Below are 16,841 nucleotides of genomic sequence, written 5' to 3' on the forward strand. Positions count from 1 at the left end.
CCGCTCGTTTTGAATTATGAGATCACCATCAGAAAGCTGAGGAAAAATTGCGTAAGATAGGCTACAAAAACTAGGTGAGCAATGGTATTTACCCTATGAAATGAACGATTTTCTAAATCATGTTCTACGATTTGAACGTATATGGCGAGTGCAATCAATGCAAACATTATTTTTTGTACAACAAAGAAACAAGTTTTGAGTCGTTGGTGTTCGAGTCGAGTAAAGAATAAGAGTATTATTTTGAGTGATAAAATCTGGTGGCCATCTTGGATTTTGACGCCATCTTGATTTTAAGTAGTAGAATGAATTTTTCACCTTGATGGCACTCAGCCTGTCGAATTTACTTTTCTTTTTATTATTCTTCATTTTCCTGACGTTACGTCCCTACCGGAATCGAGCCTGACACTCAGCTTCACTAGTTATAAATACAGGTTATTAAATAGGAATTTTCTTTCATAAAGCAACAGTTTATGGCCGATAACGATAAGCCTTCTTTTGGCTTTCTCTGATAGCTGGGGCGTACTAGCGAGCAGGTAGCTTTCCATAACCTTACGAGCAGTCTGCTTGGCACGGATGTAGATGAAATTTGTATTCATATGATAAGTCTGTATGACGCATCCGTGTACCTAAGAAAAATGATCACAGAATAAGAGCCTAATGTGTTTTTAAATCGAGATACGCTCCATCATCTAGGAAATTCAAGTAGGTAAAGCACGAATGTTTCATAACCATAGAAATAATTGTTGTGCAAAATTGAAAAATTTCCGCTAATATAACACTCAATTTTCAAACAAACAAAAAACCGGACATTTCGGACACAATGACAACATCATCTCTAGGACGCAAAATCCGTTTACCTCATCGATGTTCATCTTTTATATTGATGTTGCTTAGAATCATTTTACCTAGCTCATTATTTGTTGTCGTAGTAAAAAAGAGAAGTTGATCCATTATTTGGTTTATACCTTCGGCAGTTCAACAGCAGTGTCCATCGTGTCCAGCATGGCTCCCACCCGTGTGATTGGATATCACAGCATCGCTGTGTTCCCGTCCGGCACCGTACAATTCCGCCAGCTCGGCTAGATCACGTCGCATCGAGTAGGCATCCTCGCCGTCTGCGTAGTATTTGGGCTCGATCTCCAGGATTCGGAACCCAAGCGAGTTGGTGTATAGGTTCAGGGCAGCTCTGTTTGATTTCCGCACATGCAACGACACGTACTGAGCGTTGAAGCATTCCACCATCGCATGCGAAGCCTGGTTCATAAGCTTCTGGGCCAGTCCCAGCCGACGATAGGAGCGTTTAACCGCCAGGGAGGTAATGTGACCATGGGTGCTCTCCTCACCCGGCTCCGGTTCTTCCATTTTGGCCAAAACGTACCCAACGATATTGCCCTTATCGTCCTCGGCTACGTAACTGAGCTGTGGCCACGTAAGCCCGTGGTAGAAGTAGTATTTCATCTGATAGTTTTCCGGAAGGCACAGCAAATTGCAGTGCTGCATGTTCATCAAGTCTTCGGGTTTGGCGCAACGGATATTCATCTTGCTGGCACTTTCTACGCTTCGAGCTCTTTAGTTAAATCAATTATGTGTCTCAACTCCCAGACGGATCAATCTCTTCGTACCTTACGGGCGTTACGTGTTTTACTGCTGGCCCCCTCTCCGGAAAGGTTCTCCGCGTACGTTGGCGAATCCGTAGACTGCTTCAGCCCCAATAGCTCCCGAACCAGCTTGAATCGGGACAGGAACAGCTTCCACACCAGGTACCAACCTGCAAAGGAAAATGAAGTTTCAAAATCAATACATTTTTGAAATGCGTTATTCTTTCGTCACACTCGAACCTAAACAAACCACAACAAGGACAATGAGCAGTGAAGCAACCACGGAAAATGCAGCGATTAGACCTTCTTGGAAATTCATTTCATCGCTTTCATTAACACTAAATGCTAAATGTACCCTTAGAGAGCGATACAACAAATGAAAGTTAAGTATAATATTGAAATTTAGTTCATGAGATGACGAACAGCTGAACACTGATTGAACTCTTCGATGGATCTGATGTGGAAACAACACTGCCTGGCCTGACGATGACTGACTGACTGGGTGGGAAAACAAAAGCTGTCAAAGAGCAATCATTTTCGATGACTGTTCGAATTTCGAAATACCATCGCACGCACACACTTGCAAGTCTCCATCAAAACAAGGGCGAATCGCACGTTGCATGGGACACAGATGCTGTCCAGATGAGATGCTTGATGAAAATAATTTAATTCGTCGACAATAAATTTTTGTTTAACAAAATTCAAGCGTGTACTAGAATACGGACGTGAGTCGCATGATCGATTTCTTTTCAACGATTCTTTTTTCTGTGAATAAAGGTGACAAGATGCAAATTTGCCAGCATTTTTTCATTTGAGACCGCTTGGCAGCGAAGTAATCTTGCGTCCTGAGGTAAAAAATGCTGACAAACTTGCATCTTGTCTCCTTTATTCACAGAAAAAAAAAATTCGCTGAAGAGAAATCGATCATGTTACTTACGTTCTTACTCTAGCACACACTTGAACTTCAAAAGTGGTTAGTGGTCATGCACAAATTATGTCACGCTTCAACATAGGGGGAGAGAGTCAAATTAAATGTGACAAGGCTTACAAAATTTTCAAAGAATTCATACAAAAAATATTTGTCACGGGGGAGAAAATGATCGAAAATGTTTAAATTTAACGTAACATAATGTGTGAATCATACCTTATCAGAATGTCAATTATAGTTGGAAAGAGCATTAACTATGATTTTTCCCCTTAATATTAATCAATTTTGTTTGATGATGAATCTTTGAAGAACTTTTCCAGTTCGTTACTTAGAAACGGTTGCACCACTTTGTTTCATTTTTTCACTACAGACTCTCATCAAAGTATTGATCATGTCTCGATACGCGATTAGCTGAACATGAGAATAACTCTTTAGCCTGAGATATTGTTCGTTTTGTTGCCGAATAGATGGTTGTGCAAATTTTCAACGAGGAGAAATAAATGCTTACACTGCACTTTATATGGCAATTTAGCAGACGCATGCTCGTTGCATTCAATACACAATCCAAAGGTGTGCGTTACGTGTTGGTTTTGTTAGCTACAACGCCATCCAATATATGACAAACATCGTGTGAGAATATTTTGATGGGATAACATTTTTCAGGTGTGAGTGTATTGGAGGGCAAAATCCTTAATATTTACGTGGGTAATGACTACGCGTCGTTCTCTCAAGGAATTTCGGAATATCTCCAGATCCAGATGACCAATGAACAAAATCGACACAGATTCTTGAAGAAGTTTTTTGAAAATTTTAGAATGGCGCAAAAATATCGAAAAAGAAAAAAAGTTATTGAGTTGAATGACACTACTAAAAATTCATGTCTCACATAAGTTATGCAATTGATATGAACAAGGAAAATGTGCAGTTCACTACCCGCATAGAAAATTACCGTATATGTAACAGTTGCAAATATAACACAAACATAGATACTGTTGTTACCCGTTAATCCTATGATCGCCATGAAGTCCATGTATAATGGTAAAACCATATTGCAACTAACTATAATTGGGTCCTAAAATTTTTAATGAAATCTTGTTTTTATTTAATAACACGAAAAAGCATGTTATTGTAACTACTTTAGCAATTTTTCCCGCTCAAATAATGGCTATAACATGTTTAAAATTTACTTTAAAAATTTGATTCATAAATGAACCTTGACACTTTTGATCATGTTTGACGTTCGCTTAGTCGACAAAAACACCACAGGGGTTTTAGTCCGGCCACTGGGGTTGTTCCTATCTGACATTTCGTAAGGGACACGGAAAACAAAATACACCCAAAATTTGAGTTTAAGCCAAAGGATGTGACCAAATCTAAAAAAAAATGTTTTTTGGGCTTAAACCAACGGAAAACATTAGAAAATTGAGTAAACATGTGTTTTTGGCCTAAACTTAAGCGTTTGGCACTAAAATTGGGACAGGGCTTTAGGACCCTATTAAGCTAACAGCATTGATTATGGTTCACTTAAGGCCCAAACGCAATGATAGCGGAACGGCAACGGAATACGGAACCGGTTCGCCAACATGAATCACATCTCTCGACTGAGCTGTCAACGAATGAAAGTGAACCAACACTGAGTCGACAAGCATGTTATAGTTCATGCTGGCGAACCGGTTCCGCATTCCGTTGCCGTTCCGCTATCATTGCGTTTGGGCCTTTACACTAGAACAATTCTCAATATGGGTTACCATTAATGAATATTATTCTACCGTACGATGAACTCAGGTCAGATTCGAAAAGCCATCTTAGTTGATTGATTTGTTTTGAGAAGTGCATTCCACAATAATTAAGGCTATTTTAGTTATAAAACAGGCTTTTAACGACGAAAACACGATGAACAACGCCCATCATACGCGGTAAGTAAACTAATAATTTTGTTTACAGGGTGTCCGCAAATTATCCGAACAGCAAAATATTGGAAAGATGATCTCGCATTGAAAACAATGAAAAATCAATGTCCATGTACCTTTTATAATATATCTATATGTTAACACAAAATACAACTTTAAAAAATTTCAAAATAATTGCTCGTTACTGAGATAAGCAAATTTAAATATTTCGGAGACGTTTTTCTGAGGGCCGCTAGTCATACTGGAGATGTGTTATCCCTAAAACCTAAAAGAGATGAATCTAATTGTCCTATTATTATTTGAAGTAGTCTACAGGTTAGTGGTTTCAAGTTAGACTGGAAATAGAAAATTGTACGGTTCAAATCCAGTGAGTTGTATGGACATTTCTCTTCCGTCATAAAGCTTGGAAAACAGCTCCCTTTAAGACACCTCAATACATTTGGATTGGTTGTGCAATTATTTGAAATCGGAAATGTGTCAAACTTACTTCTTAAGAATATAATAACCCGCATAGAAAAATACAATTTGCCTTAGTTCCCAAACAATAAGCTGCATGTAATTGATACGGTTAAAATATCACAAACTGTTGCATTTATGTCGAACACTTTGAAACCTCAAACTCTAAACAATAAATAACGTTTTACTAAGGCCATTGCAAATTGTTACAATTTAGTATTTTGTCCTTATATTGTTGAATGATATGAAGTTGAAAGTCGTGAGAAACAGTAACAACATAAATCTACCCTCTGGGGAATGGTTTTTGTTTCTTTTTGTGCAACACAAACACATGAATATTTAACTATAAACTACTTTTCAGCAACAGTTTGGCAAACTGTTAGAGCGATACACGCTAGAAAATTTACACCGTGATAAAATTCACAGTATATTTTGTAGAAAAAAAAATTGATTCCTCCTCACCCTCGAAAACAATATTAAAACAAGCGCTGCTGTTTTGTTTTTTTAGAACATGTAAAATCCTTAAAAAAATAACTACTGTGTAAAAGTTTTATCATACACTCTGTTGAATTTTCCATGCGTGTTTGTTTTCACGCAGTCTGAAAAATAGAAAAATAAAACACGTCGCGAGTTTATTATTTCTGCTCCTAGTAGTTTATAGTCGATTTTTCATTGAAATGAAAAATATCTAATGTAATTGAACCGGATCCGGAAGTGCTGGTAAGTAATCTGATCCCAAGTTTGATCCCATGAATCATCATGTAATGTTCATCTGTTTTTTTCTCTCCAGAAAACAGCTGCCGTTTTTGCTTCGGTCGGAACGATGATAAGCGGAAAAACCGGGACGGAATGATGATGATGCCACGCAGCTTGGATTGCACCTTATCAAACCAGTGTCCCGTGCTCCTACATTAAAATGCTAGTGATTGAATGATGAATAATAATAGTTTTAGTTCTACAATTCTAGTTGATCATTTTCAATAGCGAATAATGAAACAAGTAGTGCGTGTGGGCTGAACTCATTTCAAACAAAAATTTTGTTTATAAAGTGATAACAAGTTATTCGTGATCAGTCGTAATTCCATAGGTTTTAATTAAAACTAAGTTTTTTCACACGTATTTACTTGTTTCATTGCTTCTTTTGAGAAATATCCCCGTTCTTTCTTTAATCGTATAAATGTAATAGAACAGTTCAGCATACGTTCAAAATACCATAAAGTATTATAAGCCAACAATTACACAAACATTATTTGATTTCAATAAATAAATATGGTTTAACAATTTCTCAACTGATTGCCCAACATTAGATTTGGCAAAAAATGGATGGTTTAACCACCCTTTGGCAAACCATCCACGACAAATTTTGTTCAAGAAAATCGTCGTTTTTGAATGGTTACATAACTTAACCGCCTATTCCTCACATTGTTATTTGCCCATTTACCATTTACCGAACTGTTAAAGTGGTTTGCGGTAGTGTCGGTTTATTGTTATTTTGGATGTTACAGGAAACGGGTTAGATATTGTCGTTAGTGGTTGTGGATAGTTTGGTAAATTGTACCAGTATGGTTCTGGTTTATGCGGGAAGCCAATGTTTAAAACCATGCAAAAATATTGAATTTATTATGCTTGATTGTAAAGAGCCATGTCTTCAAAGTTTGTACAGATAATTGGGTCCTAAAATTTTTAATGAAATCTTGTTTTTATTTAATAACACGAAAGAGCATGTTACTGTAACAACTTTAGCAATTTTTCCCGCTCAAATAATGGCTATATCATGTTTAAACTTTAATTTAAAAATTTGGTCCATAAATGAACCTTGACACTTTTGATCATGTTTGACGTTCGCTTAGTCGACAAAAACACCACAGGGGTTTTAGTTCGACCACTGGGGTTGTTCCTATCTGACATTTCGTAAGGGACACGGAAAACAAAATACACCCAAAATTTGAGTTTAAGCCAAAGGATGTGACAAAATCTAAAAAAAAGTTTTTTGGGCTTAAACCAACGGAAAACATTAGAAAATTGAGTAAACATGTGTTTTTGGCCTAAACTTAAGCGTTTGGCACTAAAATTGGGACAGGGCTTTAGGACCCTATTTGCGGACACCCTGTAATGGTGAAAGTTCTCATATTGTCTCTATTTCACAGCATAACCAAGCGCAAAATGCAGGAATCAGGAAGAGTTCATCCAGTGGGAAATTGGAAAAGGAATACCACTTCAATGAAGGAAGAACCTGGACGAACCCTACCAACATCCGAAGCAGGAATCTGTTTTCCCAAATAAGGAGAAGAATACAAGTTCCACGTTCGGGAAATAAGCGCTTTAAGAATATTTTACGCCTCAATTTTATCAGCATCGCATCAGCATTGCATCATTATTCACCTAGTGATAATCAATAGTGTAAAATAGATGAATGTATATTTCAGTGTATTTAATAAAAAATCAATGCAAAAGCAAAAAAATAAGCGTTCCTTTTGTGTGTGTGTTTTTTTTTTCTGAGACATAAAAATCCGCAATAATACGAAATGTGTACCTTACCTACAACTGTTCAACGTTATGGTTTGACTTTAAGCAAACAATGATTCTTATTTTCTTGCAGTAGATTTGTTAACCGTACGAGATACATTCCCGTTACAATCAACAAACGAAATTTGCATGAGAGAAATCCAATTTTGAAACGGTAAACATTCTCAACAACCCGTTGTTAGTATCGTCGAAAACAATAATCGTTATGGTTGAAACTTTATCCAGTACTAAACGACTGATGCCGCTAACCGCACGGCCACGAAGCCCCACAATGCACAATGCCAAATTCAGGGTATCCTTAATCTGAAGAACGAGGGATAAACAAGAATAAAATGTCAATGCTTGCTGAGAACGTTTTTCCGAGATTTCAGTTCATTGAATTTTTATGGCATGTAGCATTATAGCACGATTGGCGCGCTTGGAGCACCTTGGCACATTGAAGGCACGACTGAAGTGCGTAGAGTGACCACTCCCTTCTATTGCGCCCTTTATGATACTCGCCTTTTGTCAAGCCAAAAATCCAATAACGCACACCGGTCGAGTGCCTTGCTGCAACAATTAATTACGGCTAACCAGCCGAGTAGGAGTTTAGCAACTACCGAAAAAACGTATACAGTTACAATCGATCCCTCTACACACTCAGTTTTTTTTTCACGAGCTCGGCTGTGCAAATCTCAGTTTCCCGTTTTTAACCGAGACTCAGCTAATAAGTTGACCGGTTGCTTAGCAACGAAGCACGATTTACTGATACTCGGCTTTTATTTGCTGAGATCCCAGGAAATCTGTTCGCCGACTACTCGGCTGTGCGGATCTCGGCTAAAATTAGCCGAGGTTCGGCATTCTAAATTGAGTGTGTACTAAAACCTCAACTCTAACAACCGACCCCAGTCAATCTCTAAAACTACAACAACAAGCCGCATTGGAATAACCATCACAATTATAAAGTGACGGTCAGCAGTATTCTTCTTTTTTTCTGGCGTTACGTCCCAACTGGAACAAAGCCTGCTTCTCAGATTAGTGTTCTTATGAGCACTTCCACAGTTATTAACTGAGAGCTTTCTTTGCCGATTGACCATTTTTGCATGTGTATATCGTGTGGCAGGTACGAAGATAGTCTATGCCCTGGGAATCGAGAAAATTTCCTTTACGAAAAGATCCTCGACCAGCGGGATTTGAATCCACGACCCTCAGCATGGTCATGCTGAATAGCTGCGCGTTTACCGCTACGGCTATCTGGGCCCCACCCACCGTCAGCATTATAATCGACTACAATCATCAAGCTAATACCCAGCAACTATACCCCATCAAATTCCACGAAAACACCTGGCAACCAACCATTCAAATGTAAGTTGTCATATCTTGCCGAATGAGCTACACGCGACGACGACAGAACGACGCGATTAAGTTACAATATTTTAACTTAGCTAGGGCTTTTTTCTCTTCCAAGCTAGGCCCCTGTAACAATTGGGTCCTAAAACCCTGTCCCAATTTTAGTGCCAAACGCTTAAGTTTAGGCCAAAAACACATGTTTACTCAATTTTCTAATGTTTTCCGTTGGTTTAAGCCCAAAGAACATTTTTTTAGATTTTGTCAAATCTTTTGGCTTAAACTTAAATTTTGGGTATATTTTGTTTTCCGTGTCCCTTACGAAATGTCAGATAGTAACAACCCCAGTGGTCGAACTAAAACCCCTATGGTGTTTTTGTCGACTAAGCGAACGTCAAACATGATCAAAAGTGTCAAGGTTCATTTATGGACTAAATTTTTAAATTAAAGTTTGAACATGATATAGCCATTATTTGAGCAGGAAAAATAGGGTCCTAAAGCCTTGTCCCAATTTTAGTGCCGAACGCTTAAGTTTAGGCCAAAAACACATGTTTACTCAATTTTCTAATGTTTTCCGTTGGTTTAAGCCCAAAAAACATTTTTTTTAGATTTTGTCACATCCTTTGGCTTAAACTCAAATTTTGGGTGTATTTTGTTTTCCGTGTCCCTTACGAAATGTCAGATTGGAACAACCCCAGTGGTCGAACTAAAACCCCTGTGGTGTTTTTGTCGACTAAGCGAACGTCAAACATGATCAAAAGTGTCAAGGTTCATTTATGGACCAAATTTTTAAATTAAAGTTTAAACATGTTATAGCCATTATTTGAGCGGGAAAAATTGCTAAAGTAGTTACAGTAACATGCTTTTTCGTTTTATTAAATAAAAAAAAGATTTCATTAAAAATTTTAGGACCCAATTGCTAAAGTAGTTACAGTAACATGCTTTTTCGTGTTATTAAATAAAAACAAGATTTTATTAAAAATTTTAGGACCCAATTAATTCAAAAATAATCAATGTTGCTGAACAACGATAGGAAACGCGAGGCACGATGAATTTTCGTAGGCATCAAAACAGAATCTGCGAATAAACACAAACAACCGCTCGGGCGCTTCATTCGTTCGTGTTTCATTTTCAAATTGCTGTTTCTCCTGACGCTATCATCGGGTGATTTTCCATCGCTCGGTAATGTGAACGATACGATTCACGCGGCCTGTTCTTCGCGAAGAGCAGGAAAATATTCATTTCGATCGTCTTCATGCGGGCTCGCAACAATCACGCTAAAATTGCTCCGCTCAAAAATGAGTACCGAGCGCACAAAATGGGCCTCTTATCGTGCAGCACAGATTCTGTGCAAAGGGGCTGTACACAGTTTTGTGCAAACGGTGGTAAACAAAACTGAATGAGTGAAATTCGCACAGAGAAGGAATGCTTGGAATGCGGAAGTCACTTCCAATTTTAAAGTTTTTCAGAGATTTTTTCATTTGAATAGCCGAAGTGGAAGCAAATGAGGAAAAAACTTTGGGGTCATCCATAAATGACGTCCATCATTATGGGGAGGGGGGGTCTACGGAAGTGTGACAGTGCATGTATTTGGTATTGGAAAAAGCGTGACAGAGGGGGGTGTTTACAAATTCCGAAAAACGATGGACGTCATATTTGAATCTTCTTCTTTTTTTTCTATCTTTATTAACGAGATTTTTAGCCCTGGGCTAGTTCATCTCGGGACCAACGGCTTTACTTCCCTTCCGAAGGAAGTCGTCACTGATTTTTTTAGTGACTATCTCGGGGATGGGATTCGATCCCAGGTCCTCGGCGTGAGAGGCGTGTGTTCTAACCACTACACCAGGTCCGTCCCCTATATTTGAATCTTCCCTTTCGCATATGCGGCCATCTTCCGGCTTTTCGCTAGAAAACATCTCAGAAAACTCCCCATCTTACCAACGGCCAACTGTTTGCTGCCGCGCGGGAGATCATTGACAGTTCCGTTTCCATCGAGCCCTGCACAGCCGAGGGCCAACACGTCGGCAACTCACAGAATGAGTGCGACCTACACAGAATTTTGACTCAGTCAGCCAGTTCTGCATTGGTTGCCTCATTCTGTGTAGTTTTAACACATGCGCTGCGTGGAGCTGGCTTAGCGTGGAGTGTTTGCTTGACTTTACGAGAAGAAGCAACCTTGCAATAAATCACGAGAATGAACAGCGCGTGGATAAATGAATCCTATGAGTGGAAAGGCTTCGCGAACCACTTATCGGTGTGTTCATTTTGCTTCTTCGGCGTTGCATCCGTTCGCTTTTTGCGATGCTCTTCGTGACGCAAAAATGATAAATGAATTTTGGCGAATGTTGGATCGCGAAGATGCGTCGATCATTGTTCACGAAGAAGATCCATCGCAACACTGGAAATAATAAATCATTCTAATTTCGTTCTCCAAACCGAGCAGTTAAATCCTTTAGTTTTTTATAAAAAAAAATACTCATGTGACCCTGCCATTTAACTTATATAGTTCGCAAAAGCGCTCTTTCTAGTGAACAGGGAGTCGTGAGTTCGATTATCACCGAGAAGACGTGTAACTTTATCGCAAATTTCACATCAATTTGTCCATTTATTCTAATTGCAACGTATATGTAATGTTCAGTCTTCCGGTACTTGATAAACTATTACTTAGTTGGTTTGCCGTAAACAACGAATCATAATTCAAAATGAAAACAAAACAAACACAAAAATGTTATTGTTGTATGAAAAACATTGAATTTTACTGTCTTTTTTGCGAAAAAATGCCTTCAAACCAATCCAATAGAAGTACCATAAATTCTATTGTTCTGGTCTGAATTGAGTGAGATTGAGCGATTTTCTGATGAAGTCACCGTGCAATAGTAAATATATTTGAAAGTGACAAGGATAGCATGGCCTTCAGTGTAAACTCTCCTTTATTCTTGAATGTTAAAAATACTCACTTTAGAATTTCAAATTCAGTTTTTCTGTTCAAAACTGAAAATTTATTCGATAAAAATTTGTTCACTGTGTTTGGTTTGGAGAATAGAATACAGTGAGCACATTTGCAAGTAAAACCTTTTGATTTCGAACGAAAAAACTAGTTATGAAAATTCTCAAATCAATGAAGGATTCTGACCCTTCAAAAATACTCGTACTTTACTCCTCTTATGAGTTTAATTAGTTTTTCTCAAAGTAGATATTATTTTACTCTTCAAAGAATATAAATAATAAACCATAGAAGAATAATGTCGCTGGTGTTCCCTTTGCTCTCGCTCAGAATCATGTTGGGTACATACAGTATTGGACAAAACATGTGCAACTTTTTCGATTTGTCATACAAAATGACCAACTTTGATAAACTATTCTCAGTTATTTATGAACTGATTTGAATGAAATTTTCACAGAATATCAGACATAACTTGAATTTTAACATATATTTTTGAGTGATTTTTCCAATCACAAGTTGAAAAGCAGTAACGGTTTGACTAAAGTGAATTTTTTGACGATTTTTTTATAATTGCCATAACTCAACATATTGAAGGAATAGCTTCATGGTATCTTCAGCAAAGTTGCAGATTTTGACGAGATGAATAAGTTTGCTAAAGACAATTTTTGTGTAGGGCTATCAGATTTTGAGATAAAAAGTTTTGAATTTTTCGTCGAAAATTACACTTTATTTCAAACCGTTATTACTTATAAACTCGTGATTGGAAAAACTATTCAAAAATATATGTTAAAATTCAAGTTATATCTGATGTTCTGTCAAAGTTTCATTCGAATCGGTCCATAAATAACTGAGTTCTAGCTTTCCGAAGTTGGTCATTTTGTATGAAAAATTGAAAAAGTTGCAAATGTTTTGTCCAATACTGTAAGTGTCAAACTGCATACATTTTCGCGTTGACATTTATAGCCCCGCCTATCTCTGCCAGCAAAAGATGTTCCTACTGCGACACCAGCGACATTCTTCTTCTATGGTATATTACTTCTATTCTTCAAAGGGTATTTCTCGAAAACTTATTCATACAGACTCAAGTCAAAAAAGTATACAAACTTACTTTATCAATCCTACGTGTTGAGCAGGCAGAACTCTACACGTACCACTCTGTACCAACTCAACGTTTCACTTTTAGAACGTTTAATTTCCGGATTTACAAAACGTCGAAAGTAAGATTTTCAACTTTCGCAACCTAACCACCACTTTCGCCGCCCCGCTGTATGGAGAGACAAAGTGACTTAACCACGAATCAAAACAAAACACTACTTGAGTCGATTTTACACTGGTAGAAAAACGTCGCAAGTAACTGAATAAAACGGCTTATCATTTTGCCATAAAATTCTTGTGTGAAATAATAGGAACTCCTTATTTTTTGAACGCGAGCTCATTGTATACCAAATTTAAGAAATATATACGCTAAAAAAAAAGTTGGTTAAAAGGTGATTCATTTTATAACAGTTTTAGAAGACAGGTTGTGATTCTTCTGAATTAATTTTCTCAAAACCGTATGAAAGTTACTTACGTCGATTTGAAAAAGTAATCGAGATTTTGATCTTACAGTGTTGTTATCCTAAATTTGAATTATATTTCTTCAACTTAGTTTAAGAATATTTATCGAAAACTTATTCAAATAGTCTCAAGTCAGAAAAGTGAACAAACTTACTTTATCGATCCTACGTGTTTCACAGACGAAATTCCACAAGTTCCGCTCTCACCCAACTAGATTTTTCACTTTTAGAACGTTTAATTTCCGGATTTACAAAACGTCGAAAGTAAGATTTTCAACTTTCGCAACCTAACCACCACTTTCGCCGCCCCGTTGTATGGAGAGACAAAGTGACTTAACCACGAATCAAAACAAAACACTACTTGAGCAGATTTTACACTGGTAAAAAAACGTCGAAAGTAACTGAATGAAACGGCTTATCCTTTTATTATAATTATTTTTGTGGGAAATAAAAGAAACTACCTAGTTTTTGAACGCAAGCTGATTGTATGCAAAATTTAAGCGATGTACACGGCGAAAAAATGTTTAAAAGTTGATTCATTTTAAAACGGTTTTACAAGACAGGTTGTGATTCTTCTTAATTAATTTTCTCGAAATCGTATGAAAGTTACATACGTCGATTTGAAAAAGTAATCGAGTTTATCAATCTTATTCAATTGACAAATCTACATCTGTTCGATAATCTATGGTACGATGCTGAATCGGGATTGATTGGGTGGGTTGGATTCGCTTCACCATATTAGCAGAAAACTATATATTTCAACACCGAAAATATTTAATATGATTTTATTGATTTTGACAAGGATTATGAATTATCCAACAGATTATTCTCTTCAATTCTATGCTTTAATCAAGTATTTTAAGATTCATGTAGCAGACCATTTTTTTGTAAACAAAAACTAATGCCGAACCAACTTGGAGGTTATAAGGTTATAACTTCAACCTAACACACAACTTAGAAAATATATCTAATTCCACGCCATTAACATGAAATTCAGTCATATAATAGAGAAACGACACTAACCTGAGAGAATCGAAAGCGTTAGTTAATTTATTTGACGAAATAAAGTCAAATGGCACGATTTTCACCAACTTTCCGCACAAGAAACTTTTTTCTTCGCACCCCGCGAGAACCTTTTTGACGTTTTGCTCGAAGATGTGCGGTGCGTTGCTGCGCACATGTGTATGTGAAATCGAACGAGTTCGAAAATGACGACCTCGGTGGCGGATTTTGATGATGATGGTCCTCGGATTTGGCTGTCATCATCATCATTATCAAAACCAAAACAAAATCAGTCGTAGTTCAGACCTGAGAGTTCAGACGTTCAGACGATTTTTGGATATCTGATCAAAGTTTTAAAATATTCATCAAGAAAAGTGCTAAATATATGTACTCTAATAACTTTTCGAGTCCCGCCTCGAAATGAGCTTTGAGGACAAAAAGAAAGCGCTGTTTGCCAGTTTGGAAAGTGCCGAGCGCAGCATTCCAGTGGACTCCGTTTTGCACCAGGATGATAACGTAGATTACGATCAGCGGCGACGAACCGATCGGGACAGCGGAAGCCGCAGGAATCGAAGGTCGTCGTCCGAACGGGGCCCGATCAGGAAATTCCGCGGCAAAGAAAGCATCTTCAAAAGGCCAGCGGCGCCGATATCGAAATGTTTACCCATGTCCCGGGTTCCGGATTTCAAAGTAAGCATGAATATCCCGAATATCGTAATACAGGGCTGGTAGCACATCTCTCTTTAGAGACTTGGTCACTATTTTAATTCAAAACGCTGTAAAATTTCCAAAATACTATTCCAGGATTTCCTTCTCAGATTTTTCATCAATAGGGTCCTAAAGCCCTGTCCCGATTTTAGTGACAAACGCTTATGTTTAGGCCAAAAACACATGTTTACCTAATTTTCTTATGTTTTCCGTTGGCCTCAGTCTAAATAACATTTTTTTTTGTGTTTTCATAGATTTTGTCACACCCCTTGGCTTGAACTCAAATTTTGGGTATATTTTGTTTTCCATGTCCCTTCCGAAATGTCAGATAGGAACAACCCCAGTGTTAAAACTAGAACCCCTGTGGTGTTTTTGTCGACTAAGCGAACGTCAAACATGATCACAAGTGTCATGGTTCATTTATGGACCCAATTTTTAAATTAAATTTTAAACATTATATAGCCGTTATTTGAGCGGGAAAAATTGCTAAAGTAGTTGAAGTAACATGCTCTTTCGTGTTGTTCAATAAAAACAAGATTTTATCAAAAATTTTAGGACCCAATTCCAGTTATCCTCCAATTTTTCCAGTAGTTATTCTAGCAGATCGTTCAACGATTCATACAGGGAGGGCTGGTACCAATCTCTTTTTAAAGACTTGTCTCTACTTTAATGTAATTCTCAAAAAAGTCACTATTTTTAGTGGGAGGTATCTTTTTACCAAAATGATCTCCCCATTTTTCCTCTTGCTCTTCGTAGAATAATTCAGGTGCTGTATTCTGGAGGCTCCAGAGGTGTCTTCAGATAATGTAACATGACTATTCCAAATGTTTTCAAGCTTTTCTTCAGGGGTTTCCAATGGAAATGTTTAAAGAATTCTTCTAGTGATTTCTCCAGAAATTTCTTCCAAGTCATTTAAGAAACTCTTCAGCTATTCCTCTGGGAATTTCTCCATTAACGCATCGTATAATTCGTCCAGAAGTTCCTTCAATGATTTCTCAAAAGATGCTTAGAGTAATTTCCCCACAATTTTCTAAAAGAAATTCTTTGGCACTTCAACGCTACTACCTTTAGCAATTTATTTAATACAACTTCCCTTACATGAACTTTGAAAGGGATAATCTCAGGCTATCATTCATCTATTGTCCACAGAAACTATGGTTTGTACAGAAACTCTTCTATGAAAATCCACAAAGGTTTACTCCAGATTTTTTGAAGAAATTAGTCAAAGGATTATTCCATGAAACCTAATAAGAATTCCTCCATAAGTTGCCACGCTGTTATCATAATCTATTTATGATTCCCGTTTGATCTCTTCTTCTATTTTCTTTGGTTATGAAGTTGAGCAGTTAATATGATTAAATTATTTTTTTCTTTCAAGAAAAATCCCCAAAAATGGACCAAATACTCTCTGGAAGATGTGGACATTAGTGACCGGAGCAACACTGCTGCCGCGTTCAGCTTTCTGCGAGAAATGGAGAATAAGAAACAAGATCAACCCTCCCTGGAGGCGACCGGTAGCGAATCCGCCACCCATGGATTCCGAGGCAAAGTTAAATTTAACCGGTCGATCAAATTGAAGTCCCAGCTGGAAGAGGAGCAGGAAACGCCGCCCACGGAGGAAGAAAAACCGAAGGTTAAAAGTACGAAGGTCGTTATGCCGGAGTATGTAATTGGGCAGAAAGTGAAGAAGCCCAAACCGGTCAAGTTGGGTATGGCGTCCAGCAAGCGAGATCGTTCGAAGGAACTTAAGCTGGATCATCTCATGGATGAAGAGGAAGATCCAGACGGAGAGGATGACGATGATGAAATGAATTGAAAATAATGAAATTAATTAGATGGTAAGCTTTAAATAAGTGGTTCTACATTAAATGTAATGTAAATAATTTA

General features: G+C 37.6%; 3 protein-coding genes across 4 annotated transcripts; 1 reads left to right on the forward strand and 2 right to left on the reverse strand.

Annotated features, from left to right (window-relative positions):
• Positions 1–848: 848 nt before the first annotated feature.
• LOC5568308 (N-alpha-acetyltransferase daf-31) lies at positions 849–14,417 on the reverse strand. 2 transcript variants are annotated; one of them, XM_021841392.1, is made up of 2 exons: positions 14,268–14,417; positions 849–1,768 (listed from the first exon to the last, which is right to left on the reverse strand). In XM_021841392.1, the coding sequence occupies exon 2, from the start codon at positions 1,537–1,539 to the stop codon at positions 976–978; it is 564 nt and encodes a 187-aa protein (XP_021697084.1). In that variant the 5' UTR covers positions 1,540–1,768; positions 14,268–14,417; the 3' UTR covers positions 849–975. The 2 variants fall into 2 exon arrangements, with proteins under 2 accessions (XP_021697084.1, XP_021697086.1); XM_021841394.1 differs by lacking the exon at positions 14,268–14,417 and adding an exon at positions 1,839–2,093.
• Positions 853–2,093, reverse strand: LOC5568307 (small integral membrane protein 13). Its single transcript, XM_001652134.2, has 2 exons — positions 1,839–2,093; positions 853–1,768 (listed from the first exon to the last, which is right to left on the reverse strand). Exons 1-2 carry the CDS (start codon positions 1,915–1,917, stop codon positions 1,608–1,610), a joined length of 240 nt encoding a protein of 79 aa, XP_001652184.2. The 5' UTR covers positions 1,918–2,093; the 3' UTR covers positions 853–1,607.
• A 101-nt stretch (positions 14,418–14,518) lies between the features above and the next one.
• Positions 14,519–16,841, forward strand: LOC5568306 (protein TSSC4). The gene is made up of 2 exons (XM_001652133.2): positions 14,519–14,936; positions 16,333–16,841. Exons 1-2 carry the CDS (start codon positions 14,667–14,669, stop codon positions 16,768–16,770), a joined length of 708 nt encoding a protein of 235 aa, XP_001652183.1. The 5' UTR covers positions 14,519–14,666; the 3' UTR covers positions 16,771–16,841.

The sequence above is a fragment of the Aedes aegypti genome, chromosome 2 (assembly GCF_002204515.2).
Source record: "Aedes aegypti strain LVP_AGWG chromosome 2, AaegL5.0 Primary Assembly, whole genome shotgun sequence".
NCBI classification, from domain to species: Eukaryota; Metazoa; Arthropoda; class Insecta; order Diptera; family Culicidae; genus Aedes; species Aedes aegypti.

Bases quoted from the DNA above. Each gene is read 5' to 3' on its own strand.
- LOC5568307 (XM_001652134.2), bottom strand. From the start codon at position 1,917: ATGAATTTCCAAGAAGGTCTAATCGCTGCATTTTCCGTGGTTGCTTCA. The intron at 1,769-1,838 runs GTTCGAGTGTGA...TTTCCTTTGCAG, and splicing joins CCTTGTTGTGGTTTGTTTAG to GTTGGTACCTGGTGTGGAAG.
- LOC5568308 (XM_021841392.1), bottom strand. From the start codon at position 1,539: ATGAATATCCGTTGCGCCAAACCCGAAGACTTGATGAACATGCAGCAC.
- LOC5568306 (XM_001652133.2), top strand. From the start codon at position 14,667: ATGAGCTTTGAGGACAAAAAGAAAGCGCTGTTTGCCAGTTTGGAAAGT. The intron at 14,937-16,332 runs GTAAGCATGAAT...TTTTCTTTCAAG, and splicing joins CCCGGGTTCCGGATTTCAAA to AAAAATCCCCAAAAATGGAC.